This window comes from Ranitomeya variabilis, chromosome 1 (genome assembly GCF_051348905.1).
Source record: "Ranitomeya variabilis isolate aRanVar5 chromosome 1, aRanVar5.hap1, whole genome shotgun sequence".
In the NCBI taxonomy this organism is placed as follows: domain Eukaryota; kingdom Metazoa; phylum Chordata; class Amphibia; order Anura; family Dendrobatidae; genus Ranitomeya; species Ranitomeya variabilis.
In genome coordinates, this window is record NC_135232.1 from 365,261,620 (window position 1) to 365,282,340 (window position 20,721).

The following is a 20,721-nucleotide window of genomic DNA, read 5'->3' on the forward strand; positions in this document are numbered from 1 at the left end:
TCAGTTTAATTAAACACAGCTGGCCTCCAATGAAGGAGTTGAACCATCTCAAGGAGGATCACAAGGAAATGGACAGCATGTGACTTAAATATGAGTGTCTGAGCAAAGGGTCTGAATACTTACGACCATGTGATATCTCAGTTTTTCTTTTTTTATTTAATTTGCAAAAATTTCTACATTTGTGTTTTTTCAGTCAAGATGGGGTGCAGAATGTACGGTGTACATTAATGTGAAAAAATGAACTTTTTTGAATTTACCAAATGGCTGCAATGAAACAGGGGAACAATTTAAAGGGGTCTGAATACTTTCCATACCCACTGTAACTGCAGACAACATAATAATGAAGAAAATGTACCGTATTTTCTGGTGTATAAGACGACTGGGCGTATAAGACGACCCCCAACTTTTCCATATAAAATATGGAATTTGGGATATGCCCGCTGTATAAGATGGAGGTCATCTTATACGCCCAGTCATCTTATACAGCGTGTGGTTCCCAGGGTCTGAAGGAGAGGAGACTCTCCTTCAGGCCCTGGGATCCATATTCATGTTAAAAATAAAGAATAAAAATAAAAAATATGTATATACTCACCCCTCTGAGAAGCCTGGCTCTCACCGGTGTAAGCGTCTGCCTCCGTTCCTAAGAATTGCAGCATGAAGGACCCTCGATGATGTCACGGTCAGGTGACTGGCCTGTGATTGGTCCGTGACCGCTCATGTGACCAGTCACCTGACCGTGACGTCATCGAAGGTCCTTCATGCTGCAATTCTTAGGAACGGAGGCAGACGCTTACACCGGTGAGAGCCAGGCTTCTCGGAGGGGTGAGTATATACATATTTTTTATTTTTATTCTTTATTTTTAACATGAATATGGATCCCAGGGTCTGAAGGAGAGTCTCCTCTCCTTCAGACCCTGGGAACATCCAGGATCGCTCCCTGCACACGCCGTACCCGGCGTATAAGACGACCCCCGACTTTTGGGACAATTTTTAGGGGTTAAAAAGTCGTCTTATACGCCGGAAAATACGGTAAATGTCTAGGGCCCAAAGAATAAATTAATTACCGTATATACTCGAGTATAAGCCGACCCGAGTATAAGCCGAGACCCCTAATTTTGCCACAAAAAAACTGGAAAAACTTAATGACTCGAGTATAAGCCTAGGGTGGAAAATGCAGCAGCTACTGGTAAATTTAAAAAACAAAAATAGATACCTATAAAAGTAAAATTAATTGAGACATCAGTAGGGTAAGTGTTTTTCAATATCCATATTGAATCAGGAGCCCCATATAATGCTCCATACAGTTCATGATGGGCCCCATAAGATGCTCCACACAATATACGCCCCATACAATGCTCCATACAGTTTATGATGGGCCCCATAGTAAAATATACCCCATATAATGCTGCACAAATGCTGATTATGGCCCCATAAGATGCTCCATAGACACATTTGCCCCATATAATGCTGCACATGGCCCCTACAGATATTTGCCCCATATAATGCTGCACATGGCCCCTACAGATATTTGCCCCATGTAATGCTGCACATGACCCCATAAGATGCTCCATACAGATATTTGCCCCATGTAATGCTGCACATGGCCCCATACAGATATTTGCCCCATGTAATGCTGCACTTGGCCTCATAAGATGCTCCACACAGATATTTGCTCCATGTAATGCTGCACATGGCCCCATAAGATGCTCCATACAGACATTTGCCCCATATGCTGTTGCTGCGATTAAAAAAAAAATAAAAAATGACATACTCACCTCTCAGGCCCCCGGCACTTGCTATATTCACCTGCTCCGCGTTCCACCGTTGGCGCCGCTGTGTCTTCCCCATCCTCTACACAGAGGGCGGCGCACTAATCGCGTCATCGCACCCTCTGACCTGAGAGTCACTGCAGAGGACGGGGAAGATGCAGCGGCGGCTGGCGGTGGAATGGGGAGCAGGTGAATATCATGCACTGCGTTATGCTCACCTGCTCCTGGCGCGGTGTCCCTGGTTCTCCGGCGCCGGTAGCTTCTTCCTGTAGTGAGCGGTCACATGGTACCGCTCATTACAGTAATGAATATGCGGCTCCACCCCTATGGAAGTGGAGTCGGGTCCATATTCATTACTGTAATGAGCGGTGCCATGTGACCGCTCACTACAGGAAGAAGCAACCGGGAACCAGGGACACTGCGGCAAGAGTAGGTGAGTATTATTACACAGCTGCCGCTCCCCTTCCCCTGCTGACCCCTGGGTATGACTCAAGTATAAGCCGAGAGGGGTAATTTCAGCCTAAAAATATGGGCTGAAATTCTCGGCTTATACTCGAGTATATACGGTAGATGCAGTATCAACAGTTTTTGCAGAGTGCCAAAAGTAAATATCCCATAAGGCCACGTTCACACGCTCAGTATTTGGTCAGTATTTTACCTCAGTATCTGTAAGCCAAAACCAGGAGTGGGTGATAATACAGAAGTGGTGACGTGTTTCTATTAGGGTATGTTTCCACGGTACGTAAACGCTGCTTGTTTGACGCTGCAGCGTCAAACAAGCAGCGTCCAGATGTTCCAGCATAGTGGAGGGGATTTTATGAAATCCCGTCTCCACTATGCGTGGAAACCCGCACGCGGCGGCCCTGCGACTCCGGACATGCTGCGCGTCTTTTCAGAACGCAGCATGTCCGTACACCTTGCGGGGACGCAGCGTCCCCGCAAGGCATATCACAGGGCCCTATGGCGAGGGGTGCGATGATCCCGGGTGTGTACTGTACACATCCGGCACCATCGCGTCCCATTAAGGGGGCGGGGCTTAGCGCCGAGCGGCTTCGCCGCTGCGGCGATCCCGCCGGCGAAACGGACCGTGGAGCCATACCCTTATACTTTTCCTCTGATTGTTCCACTCCTGGTTTTGGCTTACATATACTGATGTAAAATACTGACCAAATACTGAACATGTGAATGTGGCCTAACAGATAGCACAGCACAGCCCCCTCACACCACTCTAACAAATGTGTCGCTATCATTTCATCAGGTTGTCCACCTCTTTTAGAGCCTGGATGCTGGATGGAGAGTGATGCTTAACTTGTCACTTCAGAATTTCCCAAAGGTGTTTCGATTGACTTCAGATTAGGAGTAGTGATGAGCGAGTATACTGTTGCTCGGGTTTTCCTGAGCATGCTGCTAGCCAGCCTGAGTACATGTGGGGGTTGCCTGGTTGCTAGGGAATCCCCACCTGTATTCAAACTCTCTAGCAGCTGTTAATCATTCAGCTGGGCGAGGAAAACTAAATCTCCGAGCAGTCACACATACTCGGAGACCACCCAAGCGTGCTCGGGAAAACCTGAGCAATGAGTATACTCGCTCATCGCGAATTAGGAGACATACTTGGCCACTGAAACATTTTCACCCTGTTCTTCAGAATTCCAACCATGGTCTTGGGTGTTTGGGTTCACATCTACCAAGGGCACAGAGTGATGGTTGCATCTCTTTCAATACAGGGCACTACATCTCTGACTTCTTGATACCATCAATGAAATGTAACTCCCTGACACCAGCAGCAGTCATGCAGCCCCAGATGAGGACAATGCCACCACCATGCTTCGCTGTATGCATCATTCCCCTTTTAAATGCGAGGAACAACAAAGATAGGTGTTTCAGTATGCCGTCAAATTGTTCAGGACAATATCCTGGAAGTCATACAATATACTAGATGTGGTCATTTTTTTTATTTGGGGTGCATTCACTTTTTTCCATCAACTAATTTGAGTAAAACTGAAGATTTTGTAGTGAAAGTTATATTATTATTCTTACTTTTGTTATGTGTTAAACACATGTATGAAATAGTTTTTTTCAAAATTTTATAAATTGTTCTTGTATTCAGTGAGATATTGATTAAAATCTTACTTTTGAAAGAGGGTATACTCATTTATGCAGAGCACTATATAATGCTATTTTTAAAGGCAGTAATCCATAAGGTCTAGAACTCTTTGGGGTTTATTACTGTCTGATTACAGTTACCGTACTAAAGCAAATCTGATAAATTACATGCGTTTTCTAATGGCAGAATGATGAAATTTCCTGTAATCGTGATAACTATATGAAACAAAAGTGAAAATGTCATTCTGCTTTTCACACACACATATCTTGTTTACAATATAGCTATATTAATATGCAAAATACAATAGGCATCCTATTGAAATTTACAGAAATGTCGTTTTTAGTCTTTCTCCAAATGCTTCATATGTAGCATTGCCTTAAATGAAACCTGTAAGCAGGTTTGGCCACTATAAGATGCGGCCACTGCCTTTCAGGGCTTATCTACAGCATTGCGCAGGTGCCGGGAAAGGTCAGAGAGGCCCAGCGCCTGCTCGCTGCAGTACTTTATGCTGCCCTCAACAGGACAGATAAGTACGCCTGTGCAGGAGCCATGATGATGAGGAGTGATGAAGCAAGCAGGAGGGCTGCATCGCAAGATGATGGGAGGCGCCTGGCCCCCGGGGGAGTATAATTAAATGTATTTTTCTTATCTTGCAGGTCGGATCGGGGGCTTATTTACAGCATTATAGAATACTGTAGATAAGCCCTGAAAGGAAGTGGCCGCATCTTATATCGGCCAAAACTGCTGACAGGTGCACTTTAAAGGGGAGCTATACCTTCACATAACTTTGCAGAATAAGCTGCTTTTGTAATTTGTGATTGACTCTCTGGTGGGAGGACACTAGCTGCTATTCTAGCTCCCATACACAAAGAGGAATTGTGCTCTTTTTCCCTTTGGTGCTTCACAGACAGAAGCCAGACAGACAGAAGCCAGTGGCATGGACATGATTATACAGCAATACTGAGTAATGTTGCTGTGAATCCTGCACTAGAATAAGCAACTAGAATCTGCAGGATCTGTTTCTCACTCTTCTCCTCTGGCCATTAACTTCAAATTGCTACAGTATGTAACTTGATACCTCACTGTGCTGGCAGTATGTTTTCTCTTAAAGTAGTTTTCCACTTTAAGGCTATGTGCACACGATCCGGATTTTTCACATTTTTTTCGCAGGTTTTCCGCTGCACAAATGTATAAAAAACGCTTACATTAAGCATCCCATCAATTTAATGCATTCCGCAATTTTTGTGCCCATGTTGCGTTTTGTTCCCCGAAAAAAAAAAACGGATTGCGGAAAAAAACACAGCATGTTCATTAATTTTGCGGATTTGCCTCTAAATTATTGTATTGGGAACCTCCGGAAAAAAATGTGAAAAATACATGTGCGGATTTCCTGCAAAAGTAGTCTGGATTTGCTCAGGAAAATTCTGCAAACTTTCCTGAACGTGTGCACATAGCCTAAGGGTACCGTCACACAGTACCATTTACATCGCTACGACGGCACGATTCGTGACGTCGTAGCATCGTATGATTATCGCTCCAGCGTCGTAGACTGCGGTCACACGTTGCAATCACGGCGCTGGAGCGATGCCGAAGTCCCCGGGTAACCAGGGTAAACATCGGGTTACTAAGCGCAGGGCCGCGCTTAGTAACCCGATGTTTACCCTGGTTACCAGCGTAAACGTAAAAAAAAACAAACAGTACATACTTACATTCCGGTGTCTGTCCCCCGGCGTTCTGCTTCTCTCCACTGTGTAAGCGCCATAGCCGGAAAGCACAGCGGTGACGTCACCGCTGTGCTCGCTTGCCGGCGCTCACAGTGCAGAGAAGCTGAGACGCCGGAGGACAGACACCGGAATGTGAGTATGTACTGTTTGGTTTTTTTTACGTTTACGCTGGTAACCACGGTAAACATCGGGTTACTAAGCGCGGCCCTGCGCTTAGTTACCCGATGTTTACCCTGGTTACAAGCGAACACATCGCTGGATCGCTGTCACACACAACGATCCAGCGATGTCAGCGGGTGATCAAGCGACGAAAGAAAGTTCCATACGATCTGCTACGACGTACGATTCTCAGCAGGGTCCCTGATCGCTGCTGCGTGTCAGACACAGCGATATCGTATGGATATCGCTAGAACGTCACGAATCGTACCGTCGTAGCGATCAAAATGGTACTGTGTGACGGTACCCTAAGGGAACTGAAATAGCTCTTCCTAGGTCCAGCCCTCTTTAGTAAGATGGATTTGATATGGGTATCAGGAGGCAGGGGAAGTGGCTCATAAGTGGATAAAGAAGCAGATTTCTCTGATAATCTTGCACTATTGATTTATGCAAATTTAGTTGACAGTACAGTCCCATTTATCATATACCACCTAGGCAAAAGTTGCTTTACTCCCATTATTAGAAGAAAAGTGCATGCAGCAGAAAACACTTCTCTAAAAAGAAGCAAAAGGAGAAAAAAGGGGTATGTATGAAATGGCCCTATGGATAATACAGGATATGTTTGTGTATTGAACATGTTAATAAAGCATCATGAGTTTACAAAATAACCCCCATAAATCTCCCAATCATTGGCACACCTATAGGATGCCATAACTGGTATGCGTCATTTGTCCTTGTCTGCATGTGTTACGTTTATATGGTGATAAGCCCTTGGATGTAAGAAAAAAAAAAGTCTTCATTTCAAAAGTGAACCTTGGCATGGTGCAAGCTGCAGCTTACTCTCACTTGTTGCCTTTGTTAACCAGCTATTCAAAAGGGCTGCGTCTCTGACATATACCGTATGTTTCCATGTGTCACTGCAGCATTGATAAACTTAAAGGGATCCTGCCATGAGGATCTTGTACTTCTGACTCAGTGCATATATCTACAGGCGCTTTGATGCTGATTAAATCCTTAACTTTAGTGTAGAAATCCATTTTGGCATTCCTCAGCATTCTAGCATTGAAATCTTATGCAAATGAGCCTCAAGTGCTTTGGGTGTGACAGTGCACTTGCAGCTCTTTTGCCATTCTTTCATATTACCTTCCTCTTATGTCTGACTGACCCATTTTGTTTCAGTGATCTGAGTACCCTGACAGAGATCTCTCACAGACGCTGTAGGTGCCACGGGAGGCACATGCGAAGTTCTGGTACTTAAGATGTCGCTAGACCTAGTGAGTCGATCTGCACATGCACCGCCCCTGGCACTGACTGCACTTACAACACATCTCAGTCAGGCGAGGCATGTCACTAAAACAAGGGTTCACCTGTCTCTCAGATACAGGTGGGCATGGAATAGGGAGGTAGGGCAGAAAAGCTGCAAGTGCAATACCCCACCCCAAAGCACTTGCAGCTCATTTGCATAAGATTTCAATGTTGGATTATTGAGAGATGCCAAAAAAATAGCTGATGTCTGCAAAGTATGGCTTTAATTAGTATCTAAGGGCTGCTGCATACATGCAATTAGTTTGAGGTATAAAGTCCTCATGTCTTAATAGTCGAGCCCCCACCAATTTAGTATTCTGAATGGCATTTCCTATACATAAGTGTTGAAGTTTCAGATAACCCCTTTAAGAATTTGTATAAAGAATTACCTGATCCAACCAGCCTCTGTGGGATCGGGGGATAACTTTGTGTATATGGTAGTATATAATAGCCAATAGATCATATCAGAATTTTTCTGGATCTCTCTTGTCTACCTGTTTTTTTTTCAGCTGCTTGATGCGTAACTTTAGCAGATGTATAAAAGTATGTAAACCTATTTTATTGTCTCTTTAGTTCAAAGAGGATATATCAAAACGGTTTAAGTCCAGCACGGACCTACTTGTTCTCATATTCGCTGGAAAGATTTTGAAAGACCAGGACACCCTCAGTCAGCATGGCATACATGATGGGCTCACCGTGCATCTGGTCATAAAGACACAGAACAGGTATGCACATCTATGCTCTTGTTTCTCCTGCATGGTGATTGCTGGTGATTTTTTTCTTTATGCTTTATGTTATTGTCTTCTTGTAGATCCCAAACTGCAGCTGCCACTTCTCAGCCAAGCAGCCCGAGCAGTCCATCATCCACGTCTACAACATCCAGCAGTACCTCTACTACCACATCTGCCACCAGCACCCCTTTTGGCTTGGGTAAGGCCAGGTTGTACCAATCCATATTGATAAATGATATAGGAGCGATCATGACCGTTATGGTGTTATGCTGCTCCAGCATTTGTGATCCTCTGCTGGTTCTGTTTACTTGGCACGATGGTCATTGGTGGTGTGTGATCAGGTGCAGCAATTGCTTAACCCCTTAACGACCGCCGATACGCCCTTTAACGGCGGCCGCTAAGGGTACTTAAACCACAGCACCGTTAATTAACGGCGCTGTGGAAAAAGTGAATAGCGCCCCCCAGAGTCGGATTTTCTCTGGGGTCTCGGTTGCTGAGGGTAGCCGAGACCCCAGAGAACATGATTCGGGGGGTTTTTACCGACCCCCGAGTTGCGATCGCCGGTAATTAACCGTTTACCGGCGCTCGCAACAACAAAAAACAAAAACGCGATTTGCCGTTTAATTTCTCTGTCCTCCGATGTGATCGCACATCGGAGGACAGAGAAATGTGGTCCCCGATGGCCCCCAATAGCCCCCCGATACTTACCTACCTCCCCCGGTGCTCCTCGTGGCTCCCGACGGGCGCCGCCATCTTTTTTCCGGGAAAAAATGGCGGGCGCAGTACGCCCGGCACCCGGAAGATCTTTGGGGTCTCGGCTGCCGGGGGTAGCCGAGACCCCAAAGAACATGATCGGGGTCGGTTTGCACCGACCCCTGCTTTGCGATCGCCGGTAATTAACAGTTTACCGGCGACCGCAAAAAAAAACGATCAGTTATTTCTCTGTCCTCTGATGTGATCGCACATCAGAGGACAGAGAAATAGGGGGATTCGGGGACCCTAACATTCTCACCCGGTGTCCCTGGGTCCTCTTCTGTCTTCTCCTGCCAGCCGGCTTTTTCATCATGGCGGGCGCATGCGCAGTGCGCCCGCCATCTGCTGCCATCTGCCGGCCGGCAGGAGAAGACGAGTTGGGGCTAAAATTAGGGTTAGGGTTAGAGTTAGGGTTAGAGTTAGGGTTAGAGTTAGGGTTAGAGTTAGGGTTAGAGTTAGGGTTAGAGTTAGGGTTAGAGTTAGGGTTAGAGTTAGGGTTAGAGTTAGGGTTAGAGTTAGGGTTAGGGTTGGGGCTAAATTTAGGGTTAGGGCTAGGGTTAGGGTTAGGCTACTTTCACACTAGCGTTTTTTGGCTTCCGTCGCAATGCGTCGTTGGAGAAAAAACGCATCCTGCAAAAGTGCTTGCAGGATGCGTTTTTTCTCCATTGGCTTGCATTAGCGACGCATTGCGACGGATTGCCACATGTCGCATCCGTCGTGCGACGGATGCGTCGTGCTTTGGCGGACCGTCGACACAAAAAAAACTACATGTAACTTTTTTGTGCGACGTGTCCGCCATTTCCGACAGCGCATGCGTGGCCGGAACTCCGCCCCCGCCTCCCCGCACCTCACAATGGGGCAGCGGATGCGTTGAAAAAACAGCATCCGCTGCACCCGTTGTGCGGCGCTTACAACGCTAGCGTCGGTACGTCGGCCCGACACACTGCGATGGGCCGAGTACGACGCTAGTGTGAAAGTAGCCTTAGGCTTCTTTCACACTTGCGTCGGTACGGGGCGGTCGCAATGCGTCGGCCCAACGTACCGACGCACGTTGTGAAAATTGTGCACAACGTGGGCAGCGGATGCAGTTTTTCAACGCATCCGCTGCCCAGTCTATGTCCTGGGGAGGAGGGGGCAGAGTTACGGCCACGCATGCGCGGAAATGGCGGACGCGACGTACAAAAAAAAGGTTACATTGAACTTTTTTGTGACGACGGGGGCTAAAGTTATGGTTAGGGTTGGGGCTAAAGTTAGGGTTGGGGCTAAAGTTAGGGTTAGAGTTGGGATTAGGGTTAGGGTTTGGATTAGGGTTGGGATTAGTGTTACGTTTGGGATTAGGGTTGGGATTAGGGTTAGGGTTGGGATTAGGGTTAGGGGTGTGTTGGATTTAGGGTTTTGATTAAGGTACCGTCACACCGTGCAATTACGATCGCTACGACGGCACGATCCATGACGTCGCAGCGTCGTATGAGTATCGCTCCAGCGTCGTAGACTGCGGTCACACTTTGCAATCACGGCGCTGGAGCGATGCCGAGGTTCGCTGGTAACCAGGGTAAACATCGGGTTACTAAGCGCAGGGCCGCGCTTAGTAACCCGATGTTTACCGTGGTTACCAGCGTAAAAGTAAAAAAAAAACAAACCGTACATACTCACCATCTGATGTCTGTCAGGTCCCTTGCAGTCTGCTTCCTGCTCTGACTGAGTGCCGCCGTACACTGAGAGCAGAGCGCAGCGGTGACGCCACTGCTGTGATCTGCTCTCACTTTCCGGCCGGCGCTCACAGTCAGAGCAGGAAGCAGACTGCAAGGGACCTGACGGACATCAGATGGTCAGTATGTACGTTTTTTTTTTTTTTACTTTTACGCTGGTAACCACGGTAAACATCGGGTTACTAAGCGCGGCCCTGCGCTTAGTTACCCGATGTTTACCCTGGTTACCAGCGAACTCATCGCTGGATCGCTGTCACACACAACGATCCAGCGATGACAGCGGGAGATCCAGCGACGAAAGAAAGTTTCAAACGATGTGCTACGACGTACGATTCTCAGCAGGGTCCCTGATCGCTGCTGCGTGTCAGACACTGCGATATCGTAACGATATCGCTAGAACGTCACGAATCGTACCGTCGTAGCGATCGTAATTGCACTGTGTGACAGTACCCTTAGGGTTATGGTTAGGGTTGAGATTAGGGCTGTTTTGGGATTAGGGTTGTGATTATCGTTAGGGTTGTGATTAGGATTATGGATCAAGTTGAGATTAGGGTTAGGGGTGTGTTGGAGTTAGGGTTGGAGTTATAATTTTGGGGTTTCCACTCTTTAGGTACATCAGGGGGTCTCCAAACACGACAGCCAATTTTGCGCTAAAAAAGTCAAATGGTACTCCCTCCCTTCTGAGCTCTGCCGTGCGCCCAAACAGTGGTTTACCCCCACATATGGGGCATCAGCGTACTTGGGATAAATTGGACAACAACTTTTGGGGTCCAATTTCTCCTGTTACCTTTGTGAAAATAAAAACTTGGGGGCTAAAAATCTTTTTTGTTGGAAAAAAAAATATTTTTTTATTTTCACTACTCTGCATTATAAACTTCTGTGAAGCACTTGAGCTTTCAAAGTTCTCACCACATATCTAGATAAGTTCCTTAGGGGGTCTAGTTTCCAAAATTTGGTCACTTGTGGGGGTTTCTACTGTTTAGGTACATCAGGGGCTCTGCAAACGCAACATAACACCCACAGACAATTCTATCAAAGTCTGAATTCCAAAATGGCGCTCCTTCTCTTCCGAGCTCTGCCGTGTGCCAAAACAGTGGTTTACCCCCACATATGGGGTACCAGAATACTCAGGACAAATTGGAGAACAAATATTGGCATCCAATTTCTCTTGTTACCTTTGTGAAAATAAAAATTTGGAGGCTAAAAAAATATTTTTTGTGGGAAAAAAAATATTTTTTATTTTCACTACTCTGCATTATAAACTTCTGTGAAGCACTTGGGCATTCAAAGTTCTCACCACATATCTAGATAAGTTCCTTGGGGGGTCTATTTTCCAAAATGGGGTCACTTGTTGGGGGTTTCTACTGTTTAGGTACATTAGGGGTCTGCAAACGCAACATAACGCCCGCAGACAATTCTATCAAAGTCTGCATTCCAAAATGGCGCTCCTTCCCTTCCGAGCTCTGCCGTGCGCCCAAACAGTGGTTTACCCCCACATATGGGGTACCAGAATACTCAGGACAAATTGGACAACAACTTTTGGGGTCCAATTTCTCTTGTTACCCTTGTGAAAATAAAAACTTGGGGGCTAAAAAATCTTTATTGTTAAAAAATATATATTTTTTATTTTCACGACTCTGCATTATAAACTTCTGTGATGCACTTGGGCATTCAAAGTTCTCACTACACATCTAGATAAGTTCCATGGGGGGTCTAGTTTCCAAAATGGGGTCACTTTTGGGGGGTTTCTACTGTTTAGGCACATCAGGGGCTCTCCAAACGCGACATGGCGTCCGATCTCAATTCCAGTCAATTTTGCATTGAAAAGTCAAATGGCGCTCCTTCTCTTCCAAGCTCTGCGGTGCGCCCAAACAGTGGTTTACCCCCATATATGGGGTATCGACGTACTCAGGAGAAATTGCACAACAACTTTTGTGGTCTAATTTCTCCTGTTACCCTTGTGAAAATAAAAATTTGGGGGCAAAAAGATCATTTTTGTAGAAAAAATGAGATTTTTTATTTTCACGGCTCTACGTTATAAACTTCTGTGAAGCACTTGGGGGTTCAAAGTGCTCACCACACATCTAGATAAGTTCCTTAAGGGGTCTAGTTTCCAAAATGGTATCACTTGTTGGGGGTTTCCACTGTTTAGGCACATCAGGGACTCTCCAAACGCGACATGGCATCCAATCTCAATTCCAGCCAATTCTGCATTGAAACAGTCAAACGGTGCTCCTTCACTTCCAAGCTCTGCGGTGCGCCCAAACAGTGGTTTACCTCCACATATGGGGTATCGGCGTACTCAGGAAAAATTGCACAACAAAATTTGTGGTTAAATTTCTGTTTTTACACTTGTGAAAATTAAAAAAAAATGGTTCTGAAGTAAAATGTTTGCAAAAAAAAGTTAAATGTTCATTTTTTTCTTCCACATTGTTTTAGTTCCTGTGAAGTACGTAAAGGGTTAATAAACTTCTTGAATGTGGTTTTGAGCAGCTTGAGGGGTGCAGTTTTTAGAATGGTGTCACACTTGGTTATTTTCTATCATATAGACCCCTCAAAATCACTTCAAAGGTGATGTGGTCCCTAAAAAAAACATGATGTTGTAAAAATGAGAAATTGCTGGTCAACTTTTAACCCTTATAACTCCCTAACAAAAAAAATTGTTTCCAAAATTGTGCTGATGTAAATTAGACATGTGAGAAATGTTATTTATTAACTATTTTTTGTGACATATCTCTCTGATTTAAGGGCATAAAAATACAAAGTTTGAAAATTGCAAAATTGTAAAAATTTTCGCCATATTTCCATTTTTTTCATAAATAATTGCAAGTAATATCGAAGAAATGTTACCGCTAACTTGAAGTACAACATGTCACGAAAAAACAGTCTCAGAATCAGCGGGATCCGATAAAGCGTTCCAGAGTTATAACCTCTTAAAGTGACACTGGTCAGAATTGTAAAAATTGGCTCGGTCATTAAGTACCAAATTGGCTCTGTCACTAAGGGGTTAAAGAGGAGTTTTCACCAGTTTAAACTGGCCACATCAAGGAGTAGTGGCTATTTTAACACACTATTTTTTTATTTTTCAGTTTTAATTTCTCATCTCTATTGCTGAGATTTTAGCTTGTAAAGTTTAGATTCTAATTTTCACTAAGACCAAGTGGGCTGCAGCAGAGATTCTTCAGTTGGTGTTTTACTTTTTTTTTTTCATAATACGACTTTGACCAGTCAAAAGCAGGAAGCAGCATGCAGAGGAAAAAAAACAACAAGCCCCAGAGAAGATCAGACTTGGCTTTTTTTATATGATATGGAGAGACACCTAATGATGAATAGCCCTGCTCTCCTTACTGACTACTGTGATTACTAGTGGAGGGGAGCAGAGGAGAGCTATGTAATTGTAAACACTTCTTGCAGCTTTCATCTCACAGCACTGTCAATGAGTGCACTGCAAGAAGGGTTTGTAATAATGGCACACATCACTGCTCTGTTCCCATCACCACTTGTAATCGCAGTAAGTGCTAGCAGATTGATCAGTGAAGGTGAGGAGAGCAAGGCTGTGTCATTACATATCTTATGCAGAGAAAGCCTTGTCTGACATTCTCTGGGGGCTTGTGTGTTGTGTTTTATATATATATATCTATTTCATGATGTGGTCAGTTTAACAAGCACAGACTTGTGAATGGTCCTTTTTAAATGGGAGAATAAGTTAGCATGCAGGGCTTTTAGTTTTATTTTGAAGCATTTCTTGTTGTTAGGGAAAATAAAACATTTAAATAGATCTGTTAACCCCTTTCCGACATCGGGCATAATAATACTCCGTGGTCAGACAACCTCCCTTTGATGTAGGCTCCAGCAGTGAGCCCACATCTTTTCCAACACATGTCAGCTATTTTGAACAGCTGACATATGCCGCTAACAGCTGCAGGAGGAATAAAAATCCTCCAGCGGCTGTTAACCCATTAAATGCTGCTGTCAAACTCTGACAAAGGCATTTAACATGCACTTCCGGGAAACACGCCAGAAATCCGCCCATCGGTGACCCCTGTCACGTGGTCGCAGGTCACCGATTGGCTGACATTCCAACCAGAGGTCTCCTGCAGACCTCCATGGTAGTCACTGCTGGATTGCTATGAGCGCCGCCCGGTGGTTGCTGCTCACAGCAAGTGAGTAATTCTGCTACATATGGCAGCTTCTAGTCTCCCAGGGAGACTATTGAAGCATGCAAAAATGAAAAAAAAGAAAAATTTTTTTTTAAAATGATTAAAAAAAATATAAAAGTTAAAATTACCCCCCTTTCGTCCCATTCAAAATAAAAAAAAATTAAACATACCCTGTTTCCCCCGAAAATAGGACGCCGTCTTATATTAATTTTTGCTCCGAAAGTTGCACCATGTCTTATTTTCGGGTGAAGGTGTCTTATTTTCTCAAGAAAAAGAACAGGGCCACAAAACATAAGGGCTCTAAAATGGCTCCCACACACTTTCTGGACACTGTACCGCTACCGTAACAATCACCCACAGCAGTTCCTTTACCGTAGCAGCCCCATCATCATTTTACAGCCCCAAATATTCCCATCATCCCATTGCAGCCCTCTTCATCTCTTTACAGTCCCCAATACAGCACCCACATCATTCTACAGTACAGTATTGCAGCCTCCCATCATCCCGGTATCCCACTGCAGCCTCCCATTATCACAGTATCACACTGCAGCCTCCCATGTATGTACCGTACACACACACACACGGTTTCACACGTCAGTCGCTACAGTAAGCGCTGTCCCATGCGTGTGGTGCTGAAGGTTGCATTCATCTCTTCTCCCCTGCAGCGCTCGCAGGAGAGAAGGGATGAAAAATCAAGTTGTTTTTTTTTTGTTAAAAATAAAGTTTGGGGTCACCGCCTGCCCGCTTGCAGAGAAATATTCACTCAGCTCCCGCGATGCCTCCTCTCAGCATCGGCAGCTTGTCCTGTGTGAGCGGTCACGTGGTACCGCTCATTAGTGATGAATATGCGCATATTCATCACTGTAATGAGCGGTATCACGTGACCGCTCACACAGGACAAGCTGCCGGCGCTGAGAGGAGGCATCGCGGGAGCTGGGAGAGTATTTCTCTGCAAGCGGGCGGGGGGTGAGGAGGGGTGGGAGGCGGGAGGTGACCCCCAACTTTATTTTTAACAAAAAAAAATAACAAAACAAAAAAACTTGATTTTTCATCCCTTCTCTCCTGCGAGCGCTGCAGGGGAGAAGAGATGAATGCCGCCTTCAGCACCACACGCATGGGACAGCACTTACTGTAGCGCTGTCTCTCCTGCACGGTCCGTGTGGTCCTCAGGCGGCACACAGCTGCCGCACGTGTGCCACACTGATGTGCCACGTGAGCACACGGACACGGATAACTCCTGCATGCCCCATGCACAGAACAAGGTATGCCTTATTTTCGGGGTTGGGGGGGGGGGGTGCCTTATATTAGCAGGCACAGTGCTCCCCCTAGCATACCTTACTTTCGGGGGCGCCCTATTTTCGGGGAAACACAGTACGCATATTTGGTATCGCCGCATTCAGAATCGCCCGGTCTGTCAATTAAAAAAAAAAAAAAAGGATTAACCTGATCGCTAAACAGTGTGGCGAGAAAAAATTCAACACCAGAATTAATTTTTTTGGTCGCCATGACGATGCATTAAAATGCAATAACGAGCAATCAAAAGAACGTATCTGCACTGAAATGGTATCATTAAAAACGCCAGCTCGGCGCGCAAAAAACAAGCCCTCACCTGACCCCAGATCACGAAAAGTGGAGACGCTACGGGTCTCGGAAAATTGTGCAAATTTTTTTATTATTATTTATTTATTTTTTAACAAAGTTTGGATTTTTTTTTCAACACAAAAAAAAAAGAACCTAGACATGTTTGGTGTCCATGAACTCGTAATGACCTGTGGGATTGCACTTATTTTGCAATTTTACCACACTTTGAATTTTTTTCCCGTTTTCAAGTAAATGATATGTTAAAACCAATGGTGTCGTTCAAAAGTACAACTTGTCACGCAAAAAACAAGCCCTCACATGGCCATATTGATGGAAAAATAAAAAAGTTATGGCTCTGGGAAGAAGGGGAGCAAAAAAACGCAAAAGCGATAATACCTCCTGTCATGAAGGGGTTAATGGAGTAGATTGAAGTTGTGGCCTGTGTCCGGTGAATATCATTATTGATGGTTTCTGTTTTGATATGTAAGTAGACAGAGCCCTGATCCTGTGCCACCACACCGTGATGTTGACTTTGCCTATTATTTTGTCTTCACCTTTAGGAGGACTTGGGGGCTTGCCTGGGCTCAGCACCTTAGGCATGAATGCGTCAAACTTCTCTGAGCTGCAGAGCCAAATGCAGAGACAGCTCATGTCCAATCCTGAGATGATGGTCCAGATCATGGAAAACCCTTTTGTTCAGAGCATGCTGTCTAATCCTGACTTGATGAGACAGTTGATTATGGCCAATCCACAAATGCAGCAATTAATCCAGAGAAATCCTGAGATCAGTCACATGCTTAATAATCCAGATATCATGCGACAAGTATGTAGTTTTATACTTTTCTGTTTCTTTTATATGTGCTACACTATTGCCACTTCCAATTGTTTTTGTGGTGTTTGGCTGCTAGATAACGAAATCTCCAAACTCTTTTGTCAATCCATTTGTTGTATCCATAGAGATGAACTGCTGAAGGTGCACTTTCGGTTTCCTGGAAGGGGAAGATGGCTATGTGCTATCACCCATAAATAGATTCTAAATTTATTTATTAGCAATTGTTGTGATTTTCCTGTTTTTTTATCATCATCATTATTATTTAAGCAATTTTATGTTCTCCTGTCTAAATTTTACTTAAAGGGAGCCAATCAGAAACTCTCTCAAACAGTTAATATGATTATGTAGCCCTTTAAAAGATAAGCCACTCAATCCCTGTGTGACAGTCACGACACATGCATGGAGAGTCTGTTTGTTGGGCTGTCACACAGCTGCGACACATGCAGCTGCGGAGCCGAACAGCTGATCAACCAGAGTGATCCAGGTAGCGCTATAGCTTGCCGAATAAGCCCTGACTTGATCACATTCGCTCGTCTTTACCTAGCAGTACCCTTCCTTGGATGATTGACAGGTTGTTTTCTCTGGTACATGGATCCTAACCTGTCGATTTGTCTGGGGAGATGAAGAATACAGCGTGAGGCTGAGAAGACCCCGCAATGCACATGCATTCACAAATTCAAATTGCGATTTCTCCATGGAAAAGCAGTACTTTGTTGTCCTAAAGGGATCAAATGGCTTTTCTTTTAACCCCTTTCTGACATCCGACTTAATTATCCATCCATGTGACCTGGGCCTATTTGACCACACACCGCTCCCGGCACTTTAGCCCTTGAAATGCTGCGATCGTGTACAATATGTCTGGAAAAAAACAGTGTCACCGGGATTTATAGAAGCGTTCCAGAGTTCCTCATAAAGTGACAGTGGTCAGAATTGTAAAAATTGGCTTGGTCATTTACGTGCAAACCACCCTCGGGGTAAAGGGATTAATGGGCTAAATGGTCATATAAATTGTTGGGTGGGGTTAAAGTTTGCTGCATTCCCTAATTCTCATGATATTTTAAAAGAGCACTGTGTATTTATTTATATATTTATTTATTTTTTTCGGCATAAATAGGAAAATCTTGCTGCAAGGCAAATCCTGCTGTTTGGAGAAAAATGCAAAAAGTAATCTACCAGACTGCATAAAAGTATTTAAGAGAGATAGCGGAGAGCTGCTACTACGCAGGTGCAGGCGGCGCCATCTTGGAGAAGAATTTTTGTTTTCTTCTCCAGTAAGATGGTGCCGCCGGCACATGCGTAGTAGCTGCTATCGGATCACAGCTAGACACCAATAGTTGCTACTGTACAGGCGTCGCGGGCGCCATTTCCAAATTGATTTTTTTTTTTCCCCAGCTGAATAACATGAAGAACATGTATTATGACTCGCACCTGCCTGCAGAAGGTTTTTTTTTTTTTTTTCTTTTAAGTATGTACAGATATTCATTATTATTCCCATAGTCCTAGTTTAGAAAGGCTATAGTCACTTCAAAAAATTCAACAACTACATATTCAATCATGGGTTACCACAAAAGAAAGAAGTGAATAAAGGATAATATTAAAAATAATATATTTATTAGAAAATATTTCAAATTAAGCATAAATACAAAGGGATATCAAAAAAGACGGGGGGGGGGGGGGGGGGGTCTAACCACCAGACTATAAAAAAAAAAAAAAAAAAAAAGGGGGGGGGGGGGGGAAACAATGCTGCACAGATTTACCTGGTTAATAAGGTAAAAATTAACGAAACTATATCATGGGAAGATGAATTTTGTGATGATGGTTACAAAAAAGCAGCAATTAGATGCACACACCACTAGTATATATACACACCTGCCAGGAATAAGTCAGATCAAAGGGGTATCCCCATTCATTTGGTTTTACCAATGAAAGAGTAAATGAGACGTGTATATCCAGCAATACAACTTAGTTGTTAATAGGCAGGAAAGTAAAAACTACTATATGCGTCATAAAAGAGTATCCAAATAGGGGGATCCCATAACATGGGCTGATTACCTGTAATTCAGATGTGCCTAGAGTGGTGCCTAGCGCTGGTGGTGGGGTGCAAGCGCTGTTCCCCGGCGCATATAGTAGTTTTTACTTTCCTTAACAACTAAGTTGTGTTGTTGGATATACACGTCTCATTTACTCTTTCATTGGTAAAAGCAAATGAATGGGGATACCCCTTTGATCTGACTTATTCCTGGCAGGTGTATATATACTAGTGGTGTGTGCATCTAATTGCTGCTTTTTTGTAACTCTATCATCACAAAATTCATCTTCCCATGATATAGTTTGGTTAATTTTTACCTTATTAACCAGGTGGATCTGTGCAACATTGTTTTTCCCCCCTTTTTTTTATAGTCTGGTGGTTAAAAACCCTCCCCCCCCCCTGTCTTTTTTTATATCCCTTTGTATTTATGCTTAATTTTAAATATTTTCTAATAAATATATTATTTTTAATATTATCCTTTATTCACTTCTTTCTTTTGTGGTAACCCATGATTGAATATATTCATTATGTAAACTAGGGGGTAGTAACCTGTCAGCAATCTGCATTATGAATACCTAATCAGAGCACCACACAAAACCCCACACAGGCCACCCCACAGCACGAGCATATCATTAACTGAAAACTGAAAATAAAGATTACACAACAACAAGGTGGATTTCATCAACCAAGGTATAATTTTAATCAGGATGATGGCTCCAACCTGACACTGTAGGTTACTGAGCACAATTCTGCTGACTGATTCCCTTTAAAGTCTTGTTGTTGGCAAACCAGAAACTGGCGATACCTTTTATACTTGTATCAGTGGGATCGGTATTACATCCATAGTGTGTAAAATTAGGAAAGGATCAAGCATGTTGCCCAATCCTGTGTTCTCAAGGACAATGCCTGGCATCAGATATTCCATCACCTTGTATGCGATTTTCACATATGCCGACTAGACATGCATGGCCTTTCTCAATGCAAGTGTACTGAGCGAGGCCGGACAAGTCTAGTCAGAATGTGGCCGTAAATATGCAAATCGCCTACTTGTGGTCACGTAACCACCTTGTTCGGCATTGGAGAATTTTCACAGCATGTAGACTTGTATCCTAAGGCCCTACAATCCCTTTAAGTGCTTTTTGTTGTCTACAATAAACGAAATGAGCCTTATCACCTTTAATTTCCAGACATTAGAACTGGCCAGAAATCCGGCAATGATGCAGGAGATGATGAGGAACCAAGATAGAGCCCTGAGCAATCTTGAAAGCATTCCTGGAGGTTACAATGCCTTGCGCCGAATGTACACAGACATCCAAGAACCAATGCTTAATGCTGCTCAAGAACAGGTATTTTTTAGACGCATCTTTATTAAGTGTAAATTGAGCCACATAAAGGTGCAAACTTCAGGCTGAAATCTAAAGATATGAGGTTCTTTATCTTCAGGGCTGACGATATAGTGGAACAAGCGTATGATTTTGTATTTAGGCCATGTGCACACGTTCAGTAGTTTTAAAAACGCGATAAAAACGCTTACATATGCCTCCCAATATTTTCAGTGTATTCCGCATTTTTTGTGCACATGCTGCATTTTTTTCCGCGAAAAAATCGCATCGCGGAAAAAAAAGAAACATGTTCATTAAATTTGCGGAATTGCGGGGATTCCGCACAACTAGGAGTGCATTGATTTGCTTACTTTCCGCATGTGGCTATGCCCACCATGCGGGAAGTAAGCAGATCATGTGCGGTTGGTACCCAGGGTGGAGGAGAGGAGACTCTCCTCCACGGACTGGGCACCATATAATTGGTCAAAAAAAAAAGAATTAAAATAAAAAATAGTCATATACTCACCTTCGATGGCCCCCAGAGTG

At 44.1% G+C, this 20,721-nt stretch overlaps 1 protein-coding gene and 1 long non-coding RNA gene across 2 annotated transcripts in view; one reads left to right on the top strand and one right to left on the bottom strand.

The window, feature by feature from the left end:
• The window catches only part of LOC143759844 (uncharacterized), a 279,692-nt gene that overhangs the window by 91,692 nt on the left and 167,279 nt on the right, over positions 1-20,721 (bottom strand). The gene's annotated exons all lie outside the window — the stretch shown is intronic.
• Positions 1-20,721, top strand: part of UBQLN1 (ubiquilin 1) — a 50,487-nt gene that overhangs the window by 8,622 nt on the left and 21,144 nt on the right. The window contains exons 2-5 of the mRNA XM_077248982.1: positions 7,632-7,783; positions 7,870-7,988; positions 16,553-16,815; positions 20,041-20,199. Coding sequence (XP_077105097.1) covers positions 7,632-7,783; positions 7,870-7,988; positions 16,553-16,815; positions 20,041-20,199 — 693 coding nt within the window. The remainder of the gene's footprint in view (positions 1-7,631; positions 7,784-7,869; positions 7,989-16,552; positions 16,816-20,040; positions 20,200-20,721) is intronic.